The following is a 27,156-nucleotide window of genomic DNA, read 5'->3' as shown; positions in this document are numbered from 1 at the left end:
ACAGATGGCTTAACTGCCATCTGAGCAGGAGGCAAGCTTAGTTCATTTGGTCTTTACGAAGTATTTGAGCTAATGGTTTTTTTGTAGTTGTTACCTGCTGTAGTGTAAGCTGAATGAAATGCTGGAGTTTGAGCCACTGAATGTATACTACATTTTTAGCTTGGACTGCTTTGGCACATTTGTTGGAAAACCAAGCTTGGATAAGAGTCGGAGATTTTGATTGGAATGAGACATAAAGGCACTTATTCCACAAGAAAAATTTTATTTATTAGATTAGAGCAACTGCTTGAATCAAGAGAGAGGAAGCAGTAATGAGATACATGGAAAACAGGCATCCCATTTGACACCATTGTAGCAGCATAAGATATAATGCTGCTACAATGATGTTGGCTGTGAAAGCATGATCTGTAGAACATAAACATAGTGTTGCTGGTTATCAAGAGGAGAACTAATGTCACTGGTGTATTTAGATGGAGAGTTAGCTAAGAAAAGGTACAGAATGTTGGGAGAATTATGGAATTAACAGGAATTTTCATAGTTAGGTTAACAATTTGCATTAGCTCATCACTGACAGCAAATGGTTCAGCTTCTCTTTCAGTTTGGTCTGTGGAGTTAGAGAAAGAGAGCCAGAGAGAGATTTCAACATTCACAATTTGAATTGTGACGGTTGAAGTATCTTAAAAAAAAAAAAAAAAAAAAAAAAAAAGGTTCTCTCCCTGTTTGGATGTAAGATTATATATAATCAACTTTCAGAGATAGATAGATAATCAAAAAGGTCCATATAGTCATAATTTGCTATGTTTACAATGCTGCTAATTCTGTAAATTCTCAAGATCATGTAAAGAAGACTCCATGGTGGATAACCTTTAATATGTAATATTGATCTCATATTGACCTGACAAAACTGCATATTCTTCCCTTATTGTCGACAGCACCATGCCTGATGTGATTGTTCTGGAAAATTGAGCAGAGATGTGGATCATAGAAGATATCAGTTGAGATTCAGTGATGAATAACAGATTGGGTGTGAAAGTCTGTGTGAGTGGTGGTGCACATTATTGATATTGGAATTTTTTGGGGGTGTATATACAATAGTAGCCCTATAATGTAGGTTATGATATGGATATGATATCAAAGCCCTTACATTTTGGTAACTTTTAATATTACTTTTCGTAATAGTCCCAGTTATAAGTCCCTGGTGTATGTGGGTGGATCCTCTGGCATTACTTCATTGTTTACCAGATGTGCCTTTAAGACCCTTGACTTTATTAAGCCAGACATTATTAACCTTATTTTCCCCTCTGACATTATGAACAAATCAGTTTCACCATTTATTCAGATTATTTTACGAGGAAAGAAAAAATATATAAATAGCGAGGCATGACTACTGTGGGGTTTTATCTTTCATCGCCCCAATTAACCAGTTTCTATAAGGAATTCCAGGGTGCAATTTGGGATTTAGCTGACCAAATTGTATTCTTATTGGTTAAACCAAAATAAAATATGATGGTACAACATGACAAAAATTTCAATCCGGCTGGGACGTCGCTCGGTTAAACAAGGCCCCTGTTGTTTTCGCCAGGGAACCAGGGAGAACAGCGAAAAGTCAGCTACTGGAACAAATCTGAAAACACACCCCCAACTCAACATCACCAAAGTTAAAGATCGGTACTATCAACATAAGAAGCCTGAATGGCAAAAAAATGGAGCGCTGACGAATTAGATAAGTACCAGATCGACATAATAGGGGTGACTGAAACAAAAAAGACAAAAACTGGTGAGATCTTTCTGAGCAATAAATGCAAAATGTTATATTCAGGAAATGACAATCAAGAAAAAGGAGTAGCCATGGTATTCAACACAAAATACGAGGCTAATCTTCTTGAATGGCAGTCAGTCTCAAGTAGAGTAATGTGGGCAAATATGAGAATAGGGAACTGGACAATAAGACTTATTTGTGCCTATGGTCCCACAGAAAGTTCTACTAAGGTAGAAGTGGAGGAATTTTTTGAGGCTTTAGAAAAAATAACTTGACACAATAAAAAATGAAAAGTTGGTCCTTGTTGGGGATCTAAATAGCAGAGTAGGAAATGATTGTCAGACATACAAAAATATTTTGGGAAAACTTGGAGAAAAGAGCAAAGCTAATAATAATGGCAAATATCTGTTGGATTTCTGCTCAGGACATGGACTGTTTATTACTAACACCATGTTCCAACATAAAAATGTGCACAAATTCACATGGAGAGAAGAGGAAAGGAATAAGAAAAATCTCATTGACCATGTTATTGTTGACAGTGATGTTTTCTCCCTGGTGCAGGACACCAGAGTGTACAGAGGATTTGAAATTGGAAGCGATCACTATTTAGTCTTGAGCAGGATAAAATTGAATTTCACATTGAAAAGAATAACATGTAAGAAAGTTTTAAAGTGAATAAAAGTTGAGCAGCTCTCAGATGTGAACTATAGACTAAAGCACACAAAGATTATTGAAGAAAAAATAAAAGAGTTTGAGAACATAAATCAAACCTTGGAGATTCAGTGGCAAGCCTTGAAGAAAGCCCTGATTGATTCAGCTAGAGAGGCATGTGGTGAAGTTGTCAGCAGCGATAGAAAAATTAGAACTCCATGGTGGACACAGGAAGTTAAAGAGGCAGTGAAGGAAAAGAAGAAAGCATATCGAAAGTTCCTGGCAAATAAGTCAGCTTGTGCTCTTAGAGAATATAGAGACAAATGCAAGAATGCTAAACACTGTGTAAAACTAGCTAAAGAAAAGTACTTGAGCAGGATAAAATTGAATTTCACATTGAAAAGAATAACATGTAAGAAAGTTTTAAAGTGAATAAAAGTTGAGCAGCTCTCAGATGTGAACTATAGACTAAAGCACACAAAGATTATTGAAGAAAAAATAAAAGAGTTTGAGAACATAAATCAAACCTTGGAGATTCAGTGGCAAGCCTTGAAGAAAGCCCTGATTGATTCAGCTAGAGAGGCATGTGGTGAAGTTGTCAGCAGCGATAGAAAAATTAGAACTCCATGGTGGACACAGGAAGTTAAAGAGGCAGTGAAGGAAAAGAAGAAAGCATATCGAAAGTTCCTGGCAAATAAGTCAGCTTGTGCTCTTAGAGAATATAGAGACAAATGCAAGAATGCTAAACACTGTGTAAAACTAGCTAAAGAAAAGTCATGGGAAGACTTTTGCAAGAATATAGAAAATAAATATCAAGAAGGTGGCAAAATATTCTGGAGGTTGTTGAAGAAGTTTAGGAATGGAGGAAAGAGTGCTGTAAAAGGAATTAGAGATGATAAAGGTGATATGAAAACAGGAGAAAAAGATATCCTTGAAGTATGGAGTAATTACTTCGAGAAATTGCTAAATGAAACAAGCAGTGATAGCACAGTGGTAAAAAAAAAAACAATGACCAGGCATTCAGTCAGGAATACATATCGATACTTGAAGTAGAAAAAGCCATCAAAGGCTTGAAATGTGGAAAGGCAGCAGGAGTAGATGATATTCGACCAGAAATGCTGAAGTATGGTGGTATAAGAGTCTTACAGTGGCTGCATTGCATCGTTCAGAAAGCCTGGACTGAGGGACGAATTCCTGATGATTGGAGTAGAGCTCTCATAGTACCCATATATAAAAAGGGAAATAAAACTGAATGTGAGAATTACAGAGGTATTTCCCTGCTGCGTGTTCCTGGCAAGATCTATGCAAGTATACTTGAGAAACGGTTGAGAAGAATTGTGGAAGAAAAGCTTGGTGAAAAACAAGCTGGATTCAGGCCAAATAGAGGCTGTCAGGAACAGATCTTCACTTTACAACAAATAGTCAAGAAAGCATGGGAATATAACACAGATCTGTATTTAAGTGTTGTCAATTTGGAAAGGGCATATGACAAGGTGCCAAGAGAGAAGCTATTCAATACACTACAGTTATATGGTGTCAGTGGGGCATTATATCAAGCAATACTTAGTCTTTGAGTTGTAAGTCAGCAGTTAGAATTGAAGGAAGTACAGCAAGATGGTCTAATATTAAATCTGGTGTGAGACAAGGATGTACATTATCTCCTCTGTTATTCATTATCTATATGGATCACATTATGAAGAAAAGTGGTATGAAACATGATATCAAAATTGGAGATGTTAATGTTAGCTCTTTGCTTTATGCGGACGATATTATACTTCTAAATAAATCCACTACTAGTCTGCAAGATTCTCTGACTAAATTGAATAACTGTTGTAATAGATATGGTATGAAGGTCAGCAATAAAAAGACAAAGACGATGAAAATTGGTATAATCATTGATAATGTCAACTGTGTTGTGAATGGAGAACCTGTGGAACAAGTAAAACATTTCAGCTACTTAGGCACGATTTTTAGTGAAGATGGTAAATTAAATATAGAAATAGACAACAGAATCAGCAAAGCTGGTATGGTGGGAAGTCAATTGAATAAATTCATATGGAATAAGAGAGAAATTAGTCGGAACACTAAATTAGCTGTATTTGAAGACAGTGTTCAAACCAGTTTTAACTTATGGTCTGAGAGCTGGGTCAGAAGTAAAACACTTGACCAAAGACTAGAGACCGCAGATATGAGAGTCCTGTGAAAGATTATAAGCGTTAATAGATGGTATCAATGGCAATATCATATTAAAAACGAGGATATTAGGAAAGAACATGACATTGTCAGCATCCAGGAATGCGTTAGCAGAGCTAATCTCAGGTGGTGTGGTCACTTAGACAGAATGGGCGAAGAAAGATTAGCAAATCAAGTGTTCTCTGCTAGGTTGTCAGCAAAACGACCCAGAGGAAGACCAAGATATAGGTGGATTGATATGGTACAAAGTGCCGTAGACGATAGAAATATAAGATCTGATAATGTTGGAGTCTTGACAAGTAACAGACTGATTTGGAGGAAAATTGTAGATAGGAAGGTAGTAATGATGTAATTTTTTTCATGTAGTACTATCATATCCTGTACACCCCTTGAGGGTACAATGCAGGAATTTGATGATGATGATATAAGGAATTCCTGGAAAACAGTCGATGTAGCTACATTTAAACCAACATTTCACTGCACTATGTAGATGTTTTTGCCATTTGGCTTCATGGCCTAAACACATTAGATACACTTCTAGTACATTTGTACATTTAAATGATCAACATCCAAAAATGCACTTCACCATCTGTCTTCCATTCTTAAACACATTAGTGACATGGCTACCAAATGGTTCATTATCGCTCTCTCTTTATAGAGAATCCACACATATTGAACAGGATCACAACAAAACTTACATTGGCAATCACACCACCAACCATCCATACTCTGTGGCAATGGATGGTTGGTGGTGTGACTTTTGCAACATTTTTTTTAGCTAGTAACTTGGTAAGATCACATCAAAACTATTTCCATCCATCATTATTGGCAATGTATATCTGAAAAGATAGCTAAACTTCTTTGTAAATGTAGTCTCCATACTACCTTCAAACTATATATTCAGCTAGCTACTTTCATCTGGTCTAAGAATCAATTTAATCCTCTTGCACATCCTAAAGTGTATCAAGGGCATTGATCAAGATCCATTTAACAGCAGAAATGTGAGTGTATTCCAAAGGGAAAAAGACTAAACAAGATAGGAGTTAAATGGATAAATAAAGAAATTAAACATGAAATCTGAAGGAAGGCACTGTGGAGGTAACACAAGATGAATGTTGGTAATGATCAATTGCATGAAGAGTACAAAGAAAATGATGAGAAGGTGACTTGGTTGTTAAGGGCATCAAAAAGGGAGTAGGAGAAGAAATTAGCTAATTCAGCTAAGAAAAAACCTAGTGAGTTCTTTTGATATGTGGCAAATAGAAGGAAAAATAACTAAGGGAGAATGATGCTGGGTTGATGACATTGGCAGATTGATGATCAATGAAGAGAGTATAGTTGAATTATTCATTGATTAGTTTATCAGTGTATTTCATCCTTGCAAAGGCAACATCAGGAGAAGCTGGAGTGTAGAATGTAGGGTGAAAGAAGGACTAATGACGAATGAGCAGAAAGTCAATGAGGAATTAAGTAAACTTGATGTCAATAAGGCAGTAGGATTTGTCAATATATCACCATGTCTTGAGGGAATGCTCTGTGAAATCAATAGCACCTTTGCTGCAACTATTTAACATGAATCTTGTAACATGGTGAGTCACAAAGGAATGGAAGATGGGGAAAAATTATTCCACTTCACAAAGCTGGGGGGGTAAGACTAAGGCTACAAATTCAGAGAATTTGGTGAGCACTGGGATTCAGAAGTGGGTTAATAATATCAGTATTCTTTATGGTCGTCAGTATGGGTTTGTTAGGGGAGGGAGGTCATGTTTCAGCAATTTGCTTACATATTACAGCAAGGTGACAGTCACTCAATAAAGGAGATGTGCATATACTGTGGTGTACTTGGATTTTTCAAAGTCCTTTGATAGACTGCCACATAAGCTGGTAGCTAAATTAAATAGATGGGATTAAATAACAAACGTAAGTCAGATAGCTGATTGGCTGTTGGACAGGTATCAGCATTTTGTATATGGAGGAGTGGTATCCCAAAAGTGGAAGGTCACTAGTGGAGTGCCATAGGAATCTGTTTTGGGAGCATTATTGTTTAACTTGTACATTAATAATATTGAGTCTTGCTTAACTGGAGATGTGCAGCTGTTCACTGATGATGCAAAGTTGAGAAGGGCTATGAGACGTAGAGCAGATGTTGTGGCCTTGCAGGAGGATCTGAATACACTGTGAGTGTACAGATGATTGGAGTTGTCACTTAAATGTTGCAAAGTGCAAGGTCTTGAGATTTGGTAGGTAAGGTTGGAATGCAGAGTATACAATTAATGGAGAAATTTTAAAGGAGGTGGAGGAGATTTGAGATATGGGAGTGATGGTGGATGGAGATGTGAAGTTTAGGGATCACATTGTTGCTAAAATTGTGAGAACATCCTAGTGGATTATGTCAATAACAAGAAGGACATTGACACGCAGAGGCAAGGAAGTTATGGTTCCTCTTTATAAAGCTTTCAAGCCAGTCATGATACAGCTATGCCACATTGTGTTGGTCCCAAGCTTGGATAAATAGATGAGGGTTGAACAATGAGCTAGCAACCCATCCTTGTGAGAGAGAAAAAAAATGCTTTGCTATGGAAACCAAGACCACAGACAAATCTCACCAAAGTGGAATACTAAATGAAGATAGAATGTTGAGAATAACATACCCTAGTGAAAGCTTTTATGGAGAAACTAGGGAATTGAGGAATACATCAGAAAAGTCAGACAAGACACAATAACTGAAACAGACATGCAAATTATTTGGAGCCAAAAAAAAAAAAAAATAATAATAAATGCAAATTTGATGTTGGAATGTGAGGACTATGCATGAAACATCAGAATCAACCAAGTATAGTCAAAGAAATGAGACTACAAAATTGAAATATTGGGAATAAACAAGACAAGCTGGAATGAACAGGGATTGATCCAGTTGAATTCAGGAGAAACAGAAATATTATTATCACAGGCAACTCCAGGGAGTCATTAGACTCATTGAGGGAGGCCCCAAATCATATTCATCACAACTATTCGACATTCATACAGTATCTATCATACCTCGCCTTAAACTCATTCACTGTCACAGCATCCACCACAGACTCTGGGAGCGCATTCCACTCATTCACCACTCTAAAAGTAAAGAACCCAGCTCTAACTAACCACACTTTTGCCCAGTTTCCATGGATGTCCCCTAGTCCTCCTACAACCAGCCCTGTTCTCAAAAATATCTTCTGAATTAATTTTATAGAAACCCTTCGGTAATTTGAATGTCTCAATCATATCTTCCCTCCTCTGCCTATCAACCAATTTTTGCAACCCACAAATCCTCAACCTGTTCTCATAAGGTTCATTCCACAGACCTGCTATCATCTTGGTCACTCACCTCTGGATCCTCTCATCCTCCTTCCTATCAAGAAGAAACCTAGGTGACCAAATCTGGGCACAGTAGTCGAGATGGGGTCTTATCAAGGCTCGATACAGAGGAACAATAACTTGCTTGTCTCTGCCTGTCAATGTATTCTTCAGCAACCAAGTGATTTGATGAGCTGATTTGGCCACTTTTGCAATATGCCCCCTAAACTTCAACTCCTTTATCCACCAACACTACTAAATCTCATGCCTCATCAATTTCCTGGAGTACAGTTCCACCAATGTAGTAAACTGCTGCTAATCTTTTCACCCCAAAATGTATAACCTTACATTTTGCCACATTAAATTGACATCCATTCTCCTTAGCCCAGACCTCCAATCTATCCACATCATCTTGCAAAATTTTAACGTCATCTGCATTCACTATTGCCCTACCCAACTTTGCATCATCCGCAAACAAATGAACTGTTCCTCTCAGATCCTTTCCTATATCATTAATGAACAAATTAAACAGCAGTGGTCCAAGAACAGATCCTTGTGGCACACCACTAGTCACAGGCCGTCTTGTGGACTCTACTCCTGAATAAACCACTCTCTGATATCTCTCCGTCAACAACCTTCCTATCCATCTCACCAACCCTATATCCATCCCCATATGCTGCAATTTATTGATTAGAATTCCATGTGGTATCCTGTCAAAGGCCTCAAGGTCCAGTAGAATCACTGTAAACCCATTACCCTTATCCAGTTCAGCCGTTACTGTGTTATAATACGTGAGCAAGTTACTGAGGCATGACCAACCTTTCACAAAACCATGCTGTCCCCGATACAGTATTCCATTTTCTTCTATCCAATCTTGTATTTTCCTCTTGACTATTTTCTCCAAGACCTTGATAATGATTCCTGTTATGCTGATTGGCCGGTAATTTTCAACAGCAGCCTTGGAACCACCTTTATGCAGCAGAACTATTTTCCCCTCTTTCCACCCCTTGGGACTGACCCAGACCCGAGGCTCACCCGAGACTTTGCAAGAGTATATCATCCAGGTGGTTACCTCTACTTCATTCATCACAATTCCAGTATAAGCTGTTGGTTCTTCCATTCCTGCAATGTCACCACCTGGATGATATACTCTTGCAAAGTGCTCGCTCAGTAATTCCACTATATCGACTGATTCAGTTACCTCCCTACCCTCAGCATTTTTTAAGATCATTCTACCATGAACATTTTTCCTTTTACTTGCAACATATTGAAAAAACTGTTTGGGATTCTCTTTACCCTGCATGGGCAATGTTCTTTCGTAATCCACTTTTGCTTTTCTTACCATCCTGGCCTGAGCTTTATACTGTTCCTGCACCTGCTGGTCACCTTTCTCCTTAAATTCCCTTCACAATTGTTTCTTTTTTTTGCAGCTCAAGCTTAATAGTGTTATTCATCCATTTAACCCCTACTTGATTTATTATTCGGACTCTTGGTATACAGTCAACCATTGCCTCTTGCAAACACTTCTTAACCACCTCCCATGCACTATCAACATCCAACCATTGCAGTTTTACATGCCATGGCACTGAGCCAAGCACACACCTAAGCTTGTCATACTTACCAGCCCAGTAATTCCACATGTACCCTGTCTTAATTGTAAATCCCACTCCTTTAGCCATCTCCCAAGTCATGACCTTATGGTCATTCTCGCCAATTGGTGGCAACATGGTCATGTTCATTACAGCCACATTCTCAGTTGCAATTACTAGGTCAAGCACTCTCTGCCCCCTGGTATTTTCCACTACATGCTGCCACAGATAGTTTTCCTTAATAACCGCATAAAATCCAATTCCTTCCTCCCATGTGCCCTCTCCTCTTTCCAGTCAATGTTACCATAATTGAAATCACCCATAATAATTACCCTCCTTCCACTCATTTCTTCTGTTTGCCTATGCATACTATCCCCACCATCTATTCCATCACCTGGTCTATAGCAGCACCCAATTGTATATTTTGTTCTGCTAGATTCTATCTCACACCAAACAGCCTCAAATGTGCTCTTTTCTCTATCCTGCAGTTCAACTTCTATACTCCTTGGCTGCAACTCATCAGCTATCATCAATAACAATCCCCCCCCCCTCCTTTTTATTCACCCTGTCACTCTTGAACACACTATACCCGTCGCATTCAATCCCAGGGCTTTATCTTCTGTCAGCCATGTTTCACTAATACCAACAACCTGTGACCTGGAAGTGCCAACCAAGGCCAAAAACTCTTCTTTCTTGTTCCTAATACTCCTGGCATTAATGTACATGAATTGCAGAAGCCCATTTGTCCCATCTCTACTTTGATGCCTTATACTAACTATCGCATTCTGATTTGTTGTCCTTTGTACTCGCTCGGGCATAATATACTCATTCATACACTCAACTGCCTCCCTAAAGTCTGCATATCTATCCCCCCCCCCTCTTAATAATTATTATGTTGGAGGTTTAATGGATTTTTTTCAACACTCAAAAAGAATTAAAATAGAATTTAATACTTCCTATATTTCGTCCTAGTCACTAGGACATCTACGGGGATTACAAAGACAATTAATGTAACATGCACACAAAAACTTACAATTGTAAGTTTTTGTGTGCATGTTACATTAATTGTCTTAGTGACTAGGACGAAATATAGGAAGTATTAAATTCTATTTTAATTCTTTTTGAGTGTTGAAAAAAATCCATTAAACCTCCAACATAATGTCCTCACAGCACTTAAGCCTCTACACAAGAATTCCCCTCTTAATAAATCTAGTTTCCCTGAGTCTGTACATCCACTTCCACATCATTCATCAACACTTTTTCAAGCCTCCATACACCAACTCCATTCAAATGTAACCCATCCATCTTATACAAGTCCTATCGCCCATCAAACTCATTCCACACATCCACAAATTCCACACCACTCTCCATGCATAACCCACGCATAAAGTCATTGGCAATTGTGGCTCTCCTCCTAAACACTTCACTGTCATATCATACCACAGTAAAATACTCTCCATCCTAACTCTCTCACTCTTCTCTTTTGCTACCTCAAGTAATTCCCTCACATTCTCTATCCTTTCCATTTTGTCCTCTTTCAAATCATTTGTTCCTGCCACGATTATCATCTCTTTCACCCTCTGTTTTTGCACTCTAATAGATTCGCTGACGTCCTTTATGTTTGCACCCGGCTGGTACGACTTCGTCAAACTCTCAACTATCACACCTCTTAATAGCGAATCCCCATACAGCACTTGCTCCTTCATTTTATGGATGTTTATGAACATTCTATTATTTGTCGTCACAGACTTTCGCCGGTTATTAGTCGGTACGTTCAGCACACATTTTTCCATACGCTCCAATTGCCTTTTTGCTCGGTGTATCGCTCCGTTCAAATATGCAATTTCACTACTCGCATTTATCTCACCATTTTCATTATCAATCAAATCATCCATTCGTTCTGCATTTCTGCCTTCATTTACACTTTCAACGACGCTCTCATGCCTATCTGGCACTACCACGCAATTCTCTATCACACTGCCATTTTCTGCAACTATCGTTAATGATATCACTCTCGCCACCCAAAACACGCTTGAGATCTTCATTCTCCTTACACTTTCTGCACATATTAACTCCACTATCACCCTCTAACCAGACTCCCACCGCTCTTCACAAAGCATACATCTCACAGACAGCACATTGCACAAATTCGTTTACATCAAAACTCTTAAACAAACATGGTGACCTGGTTGCCATTTTTTTCTTTATCAGTGCCATATGTGTGCTATCTTATCTTAAAAATAATACTTACAATAACAGAAAACACACAAAAATTGCACAGACACACCAAGAAACAAAAAAGCAAACAATACTACTTAAAATTCTAGTAAAATTGCCAATGTTAACACAAAATACTATTAATCTTTTCAGGAACTCTTGACAGCCGACAAATATATTCTGGTAACAAAGACAAGGATAGTGCACGTGCAAAAGGAGTGGCAATAATGATATCCAAAAGCAAGAGCTGCAGTGATAGAATGGGAACCAGTTATAGAAAGATGCATAAGAGCAAGATTTATCTCAAGATTCTATAAAGTGACAATTATAAATGTATATGTACCAACTAATAATGTAGATGAAAAAAAAAAATATGAATTTTATGATATATTACAAAAAACAGTAGATGACACAAATCCTAGAGATAATTATAGTAATGGGGAATCTATATGCTCAAATAGGAAATTGTGAGGTAGAGAAACAATGGAAAAAGAAGGTTGAAAATATAAATGAAAAGGAAAAGATGTTACTGGATTTTACAGGGTGAATGAATTAGTAATTGGAGGATCCATTTTTAAGAATAAAACTTTACATAAAGTAACATGGACAGCACCAGATGGAAAAATGTATAACCACATTCATCATATAATGTGATACAAAGAAAATGGAGAGGATTATTACTATTATTATTATTATTATTATTATTATTACATCACACCTCCAGGGAGTCCAAAGACTGATCAAGGGAGGGCATCAACTACAACATCTCTTCGTCTCACTACTTCACCAACCTTCATCATCAAACACCAACACCACGTACCGCCGACTACCACCACTAGTACTTTCACAGACAATCGCAAACATCCATGCCCATGGCAGGATTTGAACCCGCAGCCTTTTGGCTGGAGAGCTGATATGCTAATCACTCAGCCAACCAGGCCGGCCTCATTTGAACATGTGATCAATGAGAGGAGCAGATTTTTATACAGACCATTTTTTATTAATAGGAGAAATTAAAATAAGATTAATGAACATAATGAAAGTAATAGGCAAAAATAGAATGTATAACATAAATGAACTAAAAAATTAGAAAACCAAAAGAAAATATGCAGTAGAGGTTCAAAATAGATACGAAGTTCTTATTCAGACTAGACAGAATGAACTTGAAGAATTCAGAAGCATTGAAGAAATATGGACAGGTATTAAAAACATATACCATAAAGCCACAGAATAAATACTAGGAGTGCCTAGAAGAAAAGACAAAGAATGGATATCTTCATACAGAAAACTCAAAATTGAAGAAAGGAAAGAAATAAAGAAAAATATAATACAAGATAAGAAGAAAGAAGCACAAGAACATCAGCTTTACAAGAGAAATATAAAGAAATACATAAAGATATTTTTTAAAAAAAATGCAAGTAAAGATAAACGAGTTTATTGAAAACTTACTAAATGAGGTAGAAGTTGCAACTAATAGAGGTGAAACTAAAACATTATATAATATTACAAGAATAATGACAGGCAAGAAAAGAAAAGGAGGAAATATTAAAAACAAACAAGGAAATAAAGTGAACAATAATAAAAAGAAAATAGAAAGATGGGTAGAATACTTCAAAGAAATAATGAATAGAGAAAAACTGAAAAAGAAATTCAAATACCAGAAAGAAAAGAAAAAATATTAAAAATAGACATTAACAAAATTTAAAAAAAAAATAATAATGAAATACGAAAAATACTAAAAGAATGAAAAAATGGACAAGGCTGGTAGACTCTAGCTTCATCTATTTATACCAAAGTGCATAACTTGGCATTTCTTGACATTCAACTGTTACCCATTAACTTTTGCCCATAGAGAGCCTATTTAAATCATCCTGCACGCTCTCCATATCGCCTTGATTAACTATTATTCTATCAAATTTTGGATCATCAGCAAACAACTGAATATTTTCCTTCAGGTTATTTCCTATATCTTGTATGTACAAATTCTATATATATTCTATATTTCCTGTATCTTGTATGTATATACCAAATGAGTTATTAAAAGAAGATACATATTTAATGGTGAATATGTTCTATCTGTTTCTTATGGATGCAGGAAGAATGACCAGATGAATGGAATAATGGGTTACAGATCAAAATACCAAAATAAGGAGATTTAGCTGATTGCAATAATTGGAGAGGAATATCATTATAATATGAAATAATATATATAGGAATTTAAATAATAATAATAATGAACATAGTTCATTATTATTATTATACTGGCACAACCATGGGGTCCGAAGATTCATCTCGGGAGACCCAATCTATCCACACTATCTTACCTCTCCTTGAACCCATTAACTGACGAACCACTCACAACTGACTCTGGTAACCCATTCCACTCATTCACAACTCTCCAAGCAAACAATCTAGTCCTTACACCTCTACTGACCACACCTTTATTCATCTTCCAGGGATGACCCTTTGTTCTGGTCCCTTTAACCAAATGCTGAAACATTTCCCCTGCATCTTTCCTATAAAATCCTTTAAGCAACTTAAATGTTTCTATCATATCCCCTCTTTTTCATATCCCCTATTTTTCTCCTATCAACCAACTTCTGTAATCCACAGACCACTCACCATCTTGATCACTCATTTCTGAATCCTCTTCACTGCTTCCACATCCCCAAGCAACCCAGGGGACCAAACTTGAGCACAGTAATCTAGATGTGGGTGTATCAAGCCCTTATAAAGAGGAATTACAACTTCCTTATCTCTACTTGTTAATGTGCTCTTCACTAGCCAAGCAATCGTATGTGCTACCTTAGCAACCTTAACATTATGTTCTCTAAACTTTAACTCTCAATTCACCACCACCTCTAAATCTCTAGCTTCATCTATTTATCCCAAAGTGCATAACTTGGCATTTCTTGACGTTCAACTATTACCCATTAACTTTTGCCCATAGACAGCCTATTTAAATCATCCTGCAAGCTCTCCATATCGCCTTGATTAACTATTATTCTATCAAATTTTGGATCATCAGCAAACAACTGAATATTTTCCTTCAGGTTATTTCCTATATCTTGTATGTACAAATTAAACAGCAATGGTACCAGCATTGAACCTTGTGCCACATCACTAGTCACCTGCTTTTGCATTGATTCTGCCCCTCCATATACCACCTGTTGATACCTGTCCAGCAGCCACTCTCTTATTCACTTAACCAATGTCATATCCATCCCCATTTGTTCTAATTTGCATAAATGTTCCATGTGGTATTCTGTCAAATGCCTTTACAAAATCTAGCAAAATCATCTTGTAACATTTTCTTTATCCAACTCAGCTATTGCTCTATTATAAAAAGTTAGTAAATTACTAAGGCATGACCAACCTTTCACAAAGCCATGTTGACCCTCATACAGTATCATATTTTTATGTATCCATTCATGAATTCTCTTTTTTACCAATTTTTCTAATACTTGTACCACAATGCCTGAAATACTGATTGGTTTATAATTTGCTGCTGTAGTCTTAGAACCTCTCTTATGCAAAGGAATAATTTTGCCCTCTTTTCACTCCCTTAAATTATGTTAATGACCTATAAAATTTCATTTTTAGATTTAGTATATAAATGTGAAACTAATTTTTTTCTTTTTATTACTGACTTATTATTTTTTACTTTCTCAGGAACCTATAATAGAATTTTCTGTAGAATCCCAATTTCAAGGTCGACCACTTCCACAAATCACATCATTAATTATCACTCAGGTAAGTATTTACTTTACAGGTGAACTTTAGTTACTAATATTGCTACATACATCTGAAACACTTGATGTTAATTTAGTCTGTTCTTGTGAATTTAGATGAAAATATTAAAAAAAAAAAAATTCCCATGTGCATGCTTGTGCAATTAATGTTGAACATATACATATTGAAAGACAAATATTTTCAATGTACTAGTATATTTTTACACTTTGCTGTTTAGTACTTTCTGTGCTTTCTTTTAGCCTTAACATCTGTAATATGCTTTTTATACGAGTTTGTTTTTATTATTATTATTGTTATTGTAATTACTCCATGATCCATAGAATCAGCAGACTCATTGTGGGATGTTCATTTCACTGACAACATATTTATCATGAATCTTAAAATCCATAAGACTCCATGCATTAACAACACATACTGGTAATGTGTTCTATTCACTGACAAGTCTCCTTGTAAAAAAATCTACTCTCCACATCCTTTTTCGCCACACTCTTACATAACTTCCAGGGATGATTTCTGGTTTTTCCCCTCTTGCCTTCTACTCTTTTTATCTCATCTGGATTAATCCGAAATCCTCTCGCTAACTTAATGTCTCTATCGTATCACCTGTTTTCCTCCTATCCAGTAAACTCTGCAATCCACATTTCTTCAGACATTCTCCATTGCCAGCATTCTGAAGTCCAGATATTGTCTTGGTCACTCTGAACCCTCTCCAATGTTTCCACATCACACTGAACACCAGTTGACCACAGTAGTACAAGTGTGGTCCACCAGGGCTTTATGCAGTGACACAACCACTTTGTCTTGCCTTTGCACCACTAGCAATATGCCCTCTAAATTTGAGTCTACTGTCAGCCACCACTCTCGAATCTCATCCACTTCCTGCATTATGGCACTGTCAGTGTAGTACACAGCCTTATATTTCTGCACTCCAAAATGTAACACCTTGCACTTATTGATATTAAACCCACAACTCCACTCCTTTGTCCAAGTCAAGTCTATTCAAATCTTCTTGAAGGGAATTAACATCAGCAGTGCTACTTATAATTCTCTCCAACTTTGCATAATCAGCAAACAACCAAAGATCCCAACTCAGTCCACATGCTGTATCTTTTACAAACAAGTTAAACAGCAGGGGGGTCAAGAACAGAGCTCTTGGGAACTCTGCTTACCCTCCTTTTTACACTGCTCCATCATACACAACCTGCTGATGTTGTTCAGAGAGCCAGTCTCCGATCCATCTAACCAATATGTTTTAAAAGAGGTATATCATGAGTAGACATATCGATACAAAATTAATAATGAAAAAACTCGCATACAAAGATTATTTAATAGTATCATTTTCGTCTGTGTGTCACAGGCATCTTCAGTACATTAAGCTCAAATTAAACAATAACTGACAATTCCAAAAAGTGTCACCTAAGTAGCTGGTGTAAGATAACTAAAAAGTCAATAAATTTCCTAAAAAAAAATAATATAAAAAAAATCAATACAATAAAAAGTTAGGAAAGATTAGCTGATTTGTAAAGTACTATCTCCCCTTTATGGGAGATAGTACTTTACAAATCAGCTAATCTTTCCTAACTTTTTATTGTATTGAAGATGCCTGTGACACACAGGCGAAAATTATACTATTAAATAATCTTTGTACACGAGTTTTTTCCGTTATTAATTTTGTATCTAACCAATATATTATCTATTCCTACTCTGCAGCTTGTACCCCAATTTATCATGTGGTAATCTATCAAACACTTTTTCAAAGTCTAAGAAATCACTGTATATGATTCTCCCTTATCTAACACTCATTACATTATAAAATACAAGTAAATTGCTAAAACAAAACCTACTCTTGAAATATCGATACTGACCATCATAAAGAATACTGTATCCATCAACCCAATCTTGTATTCTATTCCTAACCCAACACTTTGACCACAACTCCAGTTATACAGACTGGTCTATAATTGGAAATTTCTGTCCTAGAACCATGCTGGTGGAGTGGTACTATTTTGCGTTCTTTCCACTCCATAGGAACCCTACCCACTGTAATACTTTCATTAAATAACCAGGTCAAGGGCATAGCCAACTGAGGTGCAATTCCTTAAGAATACATGGTGATATATCATCCATTCCCACAGCTTTATTAATATGTAACCCAATCAACACCTGATGCACCTCTGATTCTTTCACTTCCAATCCTCCTAATACTTGTCTCCCTTCTACATGTTGCATGGTATCATTTATACCAGTATGTTATATGCTGATAAAATGGTCATTCAACAATTTCACTATATTCTTTTCAATGATTATTCTGTGCTATGACTATCCACCATTGTCAACCTGCTATAATTATTACTTCTCTTGCTTGCCATATAGCAGAAGAATTCCCTTAAATTAACCATGGCCTGACCATCCAGTCTCCTCTGATATTGCACCTTTACTTTCTTTACTATGCTCGTCACTTTCTAGTCTACATTGTATATACTTCATGGTTCTAATCACCACCAACTGTCTTGTACCTTCTTCATAGCATTTTCTTTTCCAGCACAGCTTGCTTGATTTCACTGTTAATCCATTTCACTCCTACTGTATTTACTCGCTTAACCCTCAACATGTAGTTATACATTGCTTTTGTCTGACTTTTTGTTATTAACCATGTGCATCATTACTGATGTCACATTTGAGAGAAGCCTAGTAATGTATTAGAATAAATCTTTTTTTCCATAAAAAGATTTATTCATGTTTCCAAAAACAATACTCTTGAAAATTGTAAATTCTTTTTATTCTCAATTTTCACTTCCATCTTCCACCATTCTCAACCTCTGACTCTTCCTAACTGAACTCTCTCTCCTTCCTCCTTACATCCTTATCAGTTACCCATCATTTACATCTCTGTACCTTAAAATTTTCTTAGTTCATATTGTTTCAGTTTGCTGCTTTCTGCTCATATTACTCCACTGAACCTAATCGAAAAAAAGAAGAAACTTGAAGTAAAACTTAAACCAGATAGAAATGACAGAATTAAACAAAATCATCAAAAAGAGAATAAGAAAAGAAATAAGAGAATTTAACACAAAAAAACTAAAAGAAGAAGCCGTTAAAAAAAAGTAAGAGCACTAAAACTACTATGAGAATATTACATTAAAGAAAAGCACAAATAATCAATATTAAAGACAAGAACAGTAAACTGATTCAGGAAAGACAAAAAATAATAGAACAAATTGAAGAATTGTACAGTAATTGATACAACTTTAAACAACCCAGTTAGGACATTGAAATCCACTATGACATGGAAGTACCAACAATATTGATTGAAGAAATAGAAAATGCTTTAAAAGCATTAATGCTTTTTTTAAATAAAAGCATAAAATTGTAGCAGATATAAGACATGGGGAAGAGAATTGCTAAAAGGTTCATATGCATTTTTAATAAATGCTTGACAGAATATAAAATCCCAGATGACTAGAACAAAGCACAAAGTCTTAATATACAAAAAAAAAAAAAAAAAAAGAGTTCATACAGATCTAAAAAACTACAGAACAATCAGCCTGTTTTCACATGTATAAACTACTCACCAAAATATTAACCAATAGGATGATAAACAAATTAGAGTTCTCACACTCAAAAGACCAAGTAGAATTCAGAAGTGGATATTCAACTAATGATCGCCTCCAAACTATGAGGGTGGTCTAAAAAGTTCTCGGCATAACAATTAAAAAAACGAATTTATAATTTCAAAATTATTTTTATTTTTCAATATAATCTCCTTTAAGATTAATATATTTATTCCAGTGATGCTCTAGTGCCATTATCCCATCCCTGTAGTGGTTCTCAGTAAGATAATGCAAATTACACCTCTACAGCTGCATTCACCTCTTGATTCGAAGAAACATGCTGACCAGCGAGGAAGAGGTTTAGGTTTGGGAAGAGATAGAAGTCAGAGGGAGCCAAATGTGGGGAATAGAATGAATGTTCCTACAATTCATAGTGCAGATCCTTTAATATTCCCATTGCCAAAACATGCTTGGGGTCATGTGCATTGTCCTGATGAAAGATGATTTTTTTCTTCTGCAAACTGGGTCTTTTCTCAGGAATTTTTTCTTGTAGTCTGGTTAAAAGATCGGAATAATATTCCCAGGTTATTGTTTTACTCTTTCCAAGATAATTAATAAACAAAATGCCTTTAGCATCCCAAAACACTGATGCCATGACCTTTCCTGCTGAGGGAACTGAATTTGTCTGCTTTTGCACTGAACAACCGGTTTCTGTTCACTGTTTTGACTGCTGTTTGGATTCTGATGTGTAATGGTGAATCCAAGTCTCATCCATAGTAAAAAATCGACACACAAAATCAGTTTTATTCTTGCTAAAATGCTCCAAGCACTGTTCAGAGATTTTCATGCGAGTGTGTTTTTGATCTGCTGTGAGCAAGCACGGCACCTATCTTGCACAAAGCTTTTTCATTTGCAATTCTTCATGCAAAATTTATCCTACACGTTCTTTTGAAATGCCTATAGTCTCAGCAGTTTCACGCACTTTGACTCGCTGGTCATCCAATACCATATCGTGCACTTGATCAATGATTTCTGGTGTTGTTACACTTTTTGGACGACCTTCATATGGATCATCTTCAAGGCTGGTACGGCCACGTTTAAACTTGGCAGCCCATTTCTTAATTTTCAAAAATGAAGGAGAAGAGTGCCCATAAACGTTTATGAACTTCGAATGAATTTATTGAATATTCTTTTGGCATTTAAACCTTCTTTTACAAAGAATTTTATAACTGCACAATACTCAATTTTATCCATCTCAAGAGATACCGACAACACTCTTGCTTCAGACAGCTGTATAAAACAAACTACTTGATAGAATGACTTGCAATTTCACATGGATGCTTGACAGTTGTACCAACTTAGAAAAAAAAAATCTGGCTGATAGTGTTACATCTAGGGTCGAGGCTGAGAACTTTTCAGACCACCCTCGTATTAATCAGATAATAGAAAAAACAAATAAATACATTATACCACTTTGTATGGCATTCATCGATTTATGAAAAAACATTTGATACAATAGAAAGAACAGCATTAATAGGGGCGCTAAATAACCAAGGTATTGAAAAACCATACAATTAATACAACATATATATACCGTAATGCAACAAGTAATGTATAATTAAATAATCTAAAAGCAAAATTAAAATAAGCATAGTTATAAGACAAGGCGATACAATTTCACCAATAATATTCAATGCTTGCCTACAAGAAATATTTAAAAATCTAAATTGAAAAAAAAAAAAAAGGTATTAGAATAAATGGTCAATATCTAAGCAGTTTAAGATTTGTAAATGGTATTGTTCTATTTTCCAAAACACCTGAATAGCTGAAAGAAATGATTAAAGAATTAAAAATAGAAAGCAACAAGTCTGGTCTCAACATAAATATCGATAAAACTAAAGTAATGTACAACAAAAATACACACCACAACCAAAAGATATAAGTGACAGAGAAATAGAAAATGTAACTAAATTCAAATATCTAGGTTAAATAATTAACATAGATAGAAATTGGGAATGTGAAATGAAATAAAGAATAAACGAAGGATGGAGACAATTTGGAAAATACAATAAATTTTTTAAAGAAAACATACTTATCTGTCTAAAAAGAAAAGCATATGAACAGTGCATTATGCCAGCTATGGCATATGGAGCAGAAACTTGGAGTATTACAAGAAGACTTGAAAACAAATTAGTAGCTGGAAAGATCAATGTTAGATATAAAAAGAATAAAGTAAAAAACAGATATCAGGGGAAAAAAATAGGATTAAAAGGCATCATTAAAGAAATAAAAATTAAAAAATGGAGATTGGCAATACACAATCTAAGACAGGGAGACAACCATTAGATAAAAGTTTGTACAGGATGGCAAGCACGAGAAGGTTCTAGTAGATTTGCAGATCATCAGCAAGGTGGAGAGATGAACTATATCATTCAGTGGGAAACGACTGTAGATTATGGGCCAGAGACAGAGAAATGTGGAAAAGTATGGAGGAGATCATCGTCCAGAAGTGGATGGAAAAGGATTGATGATGATGATTACTTTACTAACTTAACATACTACTTGTGATTATTTTTTAAATTTCTTAATCTGACTGTGTAATTTTATACAGCATAATTTTTTCACTACTGTTCACCAGAACAGATGGTAAAACATTTGTTATGAGTGATGATTTTTTTTCAATATGGTCATTTTTTTTCACATTCAGAATTCTGGTAATCCTATCCAATTTTTCAATGCCTGGAACCTTTCTGCCCCCCCCCCCCCCATTCATTAATTTCAACAGCTATACTATTCATAACTTCTGTGGGGAATTCCACGTTTATTTCAGTAAATTATAAATAAATTGACAAACTGTAGTAATACTCTACACTTGTTAATTCCTAGGAACCACAGAAATAGTTTGTTATAGTGCAAGGTTATATTATCTTAGGGAAAATAGATGATCTCTTATCTATTCATTCTCATAAAACAAAGGAAATCAATCAAAAGAAATTAAAAGGATGCACTCATTACTTCAACAACAGAGAAACTGTTCTGCTCACTCTCTAAGAGAAAAATCTATCTTATATCTTTCTTAACCACAGGCAAACCCAACTGTCACAGATGCAACCTTGTCCTCTCCTTGCCTTCCATGTAATGAAGGTTTCTAAATGTAAATGAGCGATTTCCTGGCTTTTTTAATATCTTACATCTGCAGTCCTCTTGACCAGTTTAGCAGCTTTTTCTCTCACCTCACACACTGACACGTACACTTTTGAAATCGCTGATCCCAATGCATATCTTCATGAAATTTACAGTACTGACGTTTGTATCACATTTGTATACCATAACTGCATTTATATTCACATTGTCACTATTCCTCCCCATGAAGATCAATTTCCCCCCCCCCCCTCAACTCTCAGCATTAGGTTTCACCCCAGTGGGTAATTTTTTAAACTTCTGATGCCAAATCCTATCTAAATCCAAATCAAATCTGATGCTAATCTCAGGTGGTATGGTCACTTAAACAGAATGGGCGAGGAAAGATTAGCAAAAGAAGTGTTCTCTTCCAGGTTGGCAGGAAAACGACCCAAAGGAAGACCGAGATATAGGTGGATTGATATGGTACAAAGTGCCTTAGACGATAGAAATATATGATCTGATAATGTTGGAGTCTTGACAAGTAACAGACTGATTTGGAGGAAAATTGTAGATAGGAAGTTAGTAATGATGTAAATTTTTCATGTAGTACTATCATATCCTGTACACCCCTTGAGGGTACATGTCAGGAATTTGATGATGCCAAATCCATTTAAGTACAGGCCATCCTTCATATACAGGCCATTTCTACCATCAGTTCACTCCACACATCCAAAAAATCTTACCCGTTTCTTCTACACAGACTCTGCATCGAATCAATCAGTGCTATCAAAACCCTCTTTTTTTTTTTATCTCGGTATTATCATATCTTGGCAAAAGACTAACAGTTTTCACTCTTGCTCTTCTTTCTTGCTTCTTCCATCAATGCTTTAATATCCTCTCTTATACTGTATTTATCACTCTTAAATCATTTGTTCCTATGAGTATTACTATCACTTCTTTTCTGTTTCTTGATTGCATTCATCACATATTTAATTTTCCATACTGGAAAGCTCTAAAAGTAGTGATTTAATGAATTGCAAATTAACAAATAAATCACTGTATCGTACTACTTGAGTTACCTTATTATTACACATTGACATCTTGTCAACTTCTGTGCTTTGCTCTCTTATTTTTCTGCTTCCTGTCTGAGTTTTTTTCAGAAATTTCTATACTTTTTCAAATTTCATGTGTCATCAGATAGTTTGCTTTAACCCTAGAAATTTCATATATCAGATTTTTGTCTCTATCTCCATTGGTATTATCACTAATAATGACTAGCAGAACAAAGTCTGACATCAACATTAGGCTCTGATTTTGACACTGCTTTGTTGTTCTGGGTTTTGGTACCGTTTTAACACTAATTTAAATTAGTGCATAAAAATGGTATATATATCTACATATTTCTAGATATTTAATATATTTACATATATATCAGTAAATACACTAGATACAATAAATCGCACAAAGAACCATAATATAATAAAAATACACTAGTTAATTTAAGGAAACATTCAATAAAATTAAAAAAAAAAAAGACATGAAACAATCCATCTTTATTCATAAAGCCTCAAACCCAATAAAATTTCACTCACCTAAAATATTTATAATAAACTAAATTGCAGTATGAACATGTACCATTAAAATTAAAAATAACACGAAAACTTCAACTTCAATAGTTACTCAACTTTGCAGTTAGTCACCTCTAATTACAAACAGGAAGAGAATTATTATAGTCTTTTAGAAAAGTATGCTTTGTTTCAGAACAGTGCTGAAATGAATATTTTTTCATTGTTGAAATATTCCTTTACTCTTTTACATTTTTAAGAAGCTTATATAATTTTAAGTCTCTGTGAAAAATTATTTCTATCAGTTAGTGGTAAAAGTAGTTTAAAATGCTGTATCAGTGCAGAGTATACTTTGGGTTTGGAAACACTGTAAATAAATTTTTATTTTATTTTACAATTCAAGGTTTTATTATTGAAAGAATTTATGTTCCTGTAAAATTATTATTTTTATGTCATACTATCATCGTAATTTGGTAAGTATTTGCTGGATTTCTGTTCAAGACAGACTAGTCATCATTAACGCTATGTTCCAACATAAAGATGTGCACAAATTCACATAGCGAGAGGATACTAAAATTAAGAATAGTCTCATCACCTATTTATTGTTGATAATGATATCTTCACACTGGTTCAGAACACAACAGTATACAGAGAATTTCAAATTGGAAGTGATCATCACTTAGTGTTTGAAGTAGTATAAAACTGATTATCACACAGAAAAGTGTACAAAAAGCTTTGAAAAGAATCATTTGAGCTGCTTTCGTATGTGAAGTATACACTTAATTGCACAAATGTTATCTGAGTAAAAAAAAAAAAGAAAAAGAAAGAATTTGGAAATAATAATCAAACCTTGGGGACTCAGTGGTGGCAGACTCTGATTTAAAAAAAAAAAAAAAAAAAAAAAAAAAAAAAAAAAAAAAACATTGATTCAGCCAGAGAAGCATGCAGTGAAATTGTCTTTGAGGATAGAAAAAATCAGAATTCCCCATTAGACTCAGGAAGTTAAAGAGGCAGTATAGAAAAGAGAAAAGCATATCAGAAGTTTATATCAAGTAATTATGCTCTGAAAGAATTACAGAGAAAAATGCAAGAAAGCAAAGCAAAACAATATATAAAAGTAACTAAACAAAACTCATTGGATGATTTTGCTAAGAATATAAAGGTAAATATCAGGAAGGTGGCAAATTGTTCTGTTGGTTCTTGAAAAAGCTCAGAAATGGAGGAAAGGATGCTGTAACAAAAATAAAAGATGATGAAGGTGACATGAAAACTGAAGATAAAGATATCTTAGATGTTTGAAGTAATTATTTAAGACTGTTAAATGAAACAATAAGTGATAGAAAAGTAGTAGAAAATATTCAATAGAAAGCAAGAGTACATATCAATAACTGAGGTAGAAAAAACCATGAAAAACCACACAACTGGAGTAGATGGTATTCAACCCGAAATGTTTGAATGTGGAATATGAAAGTTTTTCAGTAGATCAGCTGTATATTCAGAAGGCATGTTCAGAAAGTTAAATTCCAGATGACTGAAGTGGAATTCTCATAGTCATAATTAGGTTTAATGGAATGAGTACAGCACAGAGAAATAATTAAACACTAGTTTAATCATTCCTATATTTCACCTGTCCTCTGTATCTGACATATTGTTATAATATGATAAGATGCAACTTATGTTATAGCCAAACTGAGAGATCTGCTTTGGTGAAAACAAGAAATGCATCTGCCATCACAACTGTGGTCAGTTAGATACCTTGCACATTGGGGAGAAATTAAAAAAAAAAAAAAAAAACTGTGCTTCACTGCAGCAAATACAAACTCAAAATATATATATTTTTTTTTAGAATGAGCAGCATATTTAAAAAATAAAACAGCCTAATCTAAATAAATATAGTTATATTAAAATTCCCAAGATTTGGGAAATATTAACATGCAAGTCTTCTACCAAACAGCACCCATAGAGCGCCTTATGGGTTCCTTCACATGCATTCACCTACATCCACCCTATTGCTTAAATTTTCCTGAATTTCTGCTGCAGCATGCTTGCTGAACAAAACTCTCTAGACACTTAACACCAAAGCAATTTAGATACAGTCCTCCTGCTTTATACAATCCTTATTTCCATCAAACACAGGTCATAGGTCCATAAACTCAACATCATTCCTTCTGCACAACCTGTGTATTGATTCGTTTGCTATTTGGTATCCTTAATTCCTCTCTATCATAGCATGCCACGAAACTTAAAATTTTTACCTTCTTGCTCTTCATGTTTGCTTTGTCCAACAACTCCTTCACATCCTCCCTCATAGAATACCTCTCCCTTTCAGATCATTAGTTCCAACTAAGAGATTTAGTTCTTTCACTTTACCTTTGTATATTTGAATGGCATGACTAATATCATTAATATTTGTGCCAAAAAAACATGATTTTGTTTTTTTGGTACACTGGAGTACTTCATTAAGTACTCCAGTGATGATTTGAATCCTTATACATAAATTTCTCCTTACCATGTTTTTCTTGTTTGTTGCCATAATCTTGACTTTTATCTCAAACCATCTGCTTCTTTCTCTTCTCAACCCTGCTCATGCCACTTCTGCAACTTTTCAATTTGCACTTTGTCTTGTGAAGGATAACATTCAAATGCACTATTTCCTTATTTACATCTATTTTTTTCTCCTGTCTTTTCATCATTGCATGTTCGATACTAATTCAGGCATTATCATCTTTCATTTTACTGTTGATGCCATCTACTCTTCTAACATTCACTTCATTCTTGCCACCTAACTAGTGCTCACTGTTGAAATACTTAACACAAACTCATTCACCTGTTTCACTCTTATTTCATAAATCCTTTAATTTTCATGACAAATACATTTCTCACACACACACACACACACTGAACTGTATAATATCCCATAAATCCATATCACCCTACAATATGTTTTTTGCTATTGTTCTGCCATGCATTTGTGCCATTCCACCAATATCGTACTTAAACAAAATACGTTTACTTACAAACTAAACAACTCAGTCAATCACACACCCGTATAAAACAAAAACTACAATGAGTTAACCTGATATAATTTACTAAAACATGATGACATCTTTCAGAACCAGTAATAACAACACACAAAATTGTATGCATGTAAGTTGGTGTGTGTGTAACACATCAACTTACATATGACTGACTTACATTTAAGTTGTAAGTAAGCAGTTAGAATTGAAGGAGGTAACAGGAAGATGGTTTGGTGTAACATCAGGTATGAGACAATGATACACACCATCTCCACTGTTATTCTTCATCAGTTTGGATGACATTATGAAGGGAAAGTGGCATTAAACCTGCTATCAGAATTGGATATGTTAACCTCAGCATTTTATCCTTTCTTTTAAGCTTACACGGTGATCTGAATGCATTTT

The 27,156-nt window shown here is 35.2% G+C and overlaps 1 protein-coding gene across 1 annotated transcript in view; it reads left to right on the top strand.

Moving 5' to 3' along the window:
• Pdzd8 (PDZ domain containing 8) overlaps positions 1 to 27,156 on the top strand; it is a 269,988-nt gene that overhangs the window by 21,235 nt on the left and 221,597 nt on the right. Inside the window, exon 4 of the mRNA XM_090402639.1 lies at positions 15,415 to 15,495. Within this exon, the coding sequence (XP_090258765.1) occupies positions 15,415 to 15,495 (81 nt within the window). The remainder of the gene's footprint in view (positions 1 to 15,414; positions 15,496 to 27,156) is intronic.

Source organism: Typopeltis vanoorti, chromosome 13 (assembly GCF_054136105.1).
Source record: "Typopeltis vanoorti isolate ZY-2024b chromosome 13, IOZ_Tvanoo_1.0, whole genome shotgun sequence".
Classification (NCBI taxonomy): Eukaryota; Metazoa; Arthropoda; class Arachnida; order Uropygi; family Thelyphonidae; genus Typopeltis; species Typopeltis vanoorti.
Note: the sequence above shows the minus strand (reverse complement) of the source record. Positions and strands in the feature narration are given on the sequence as shown.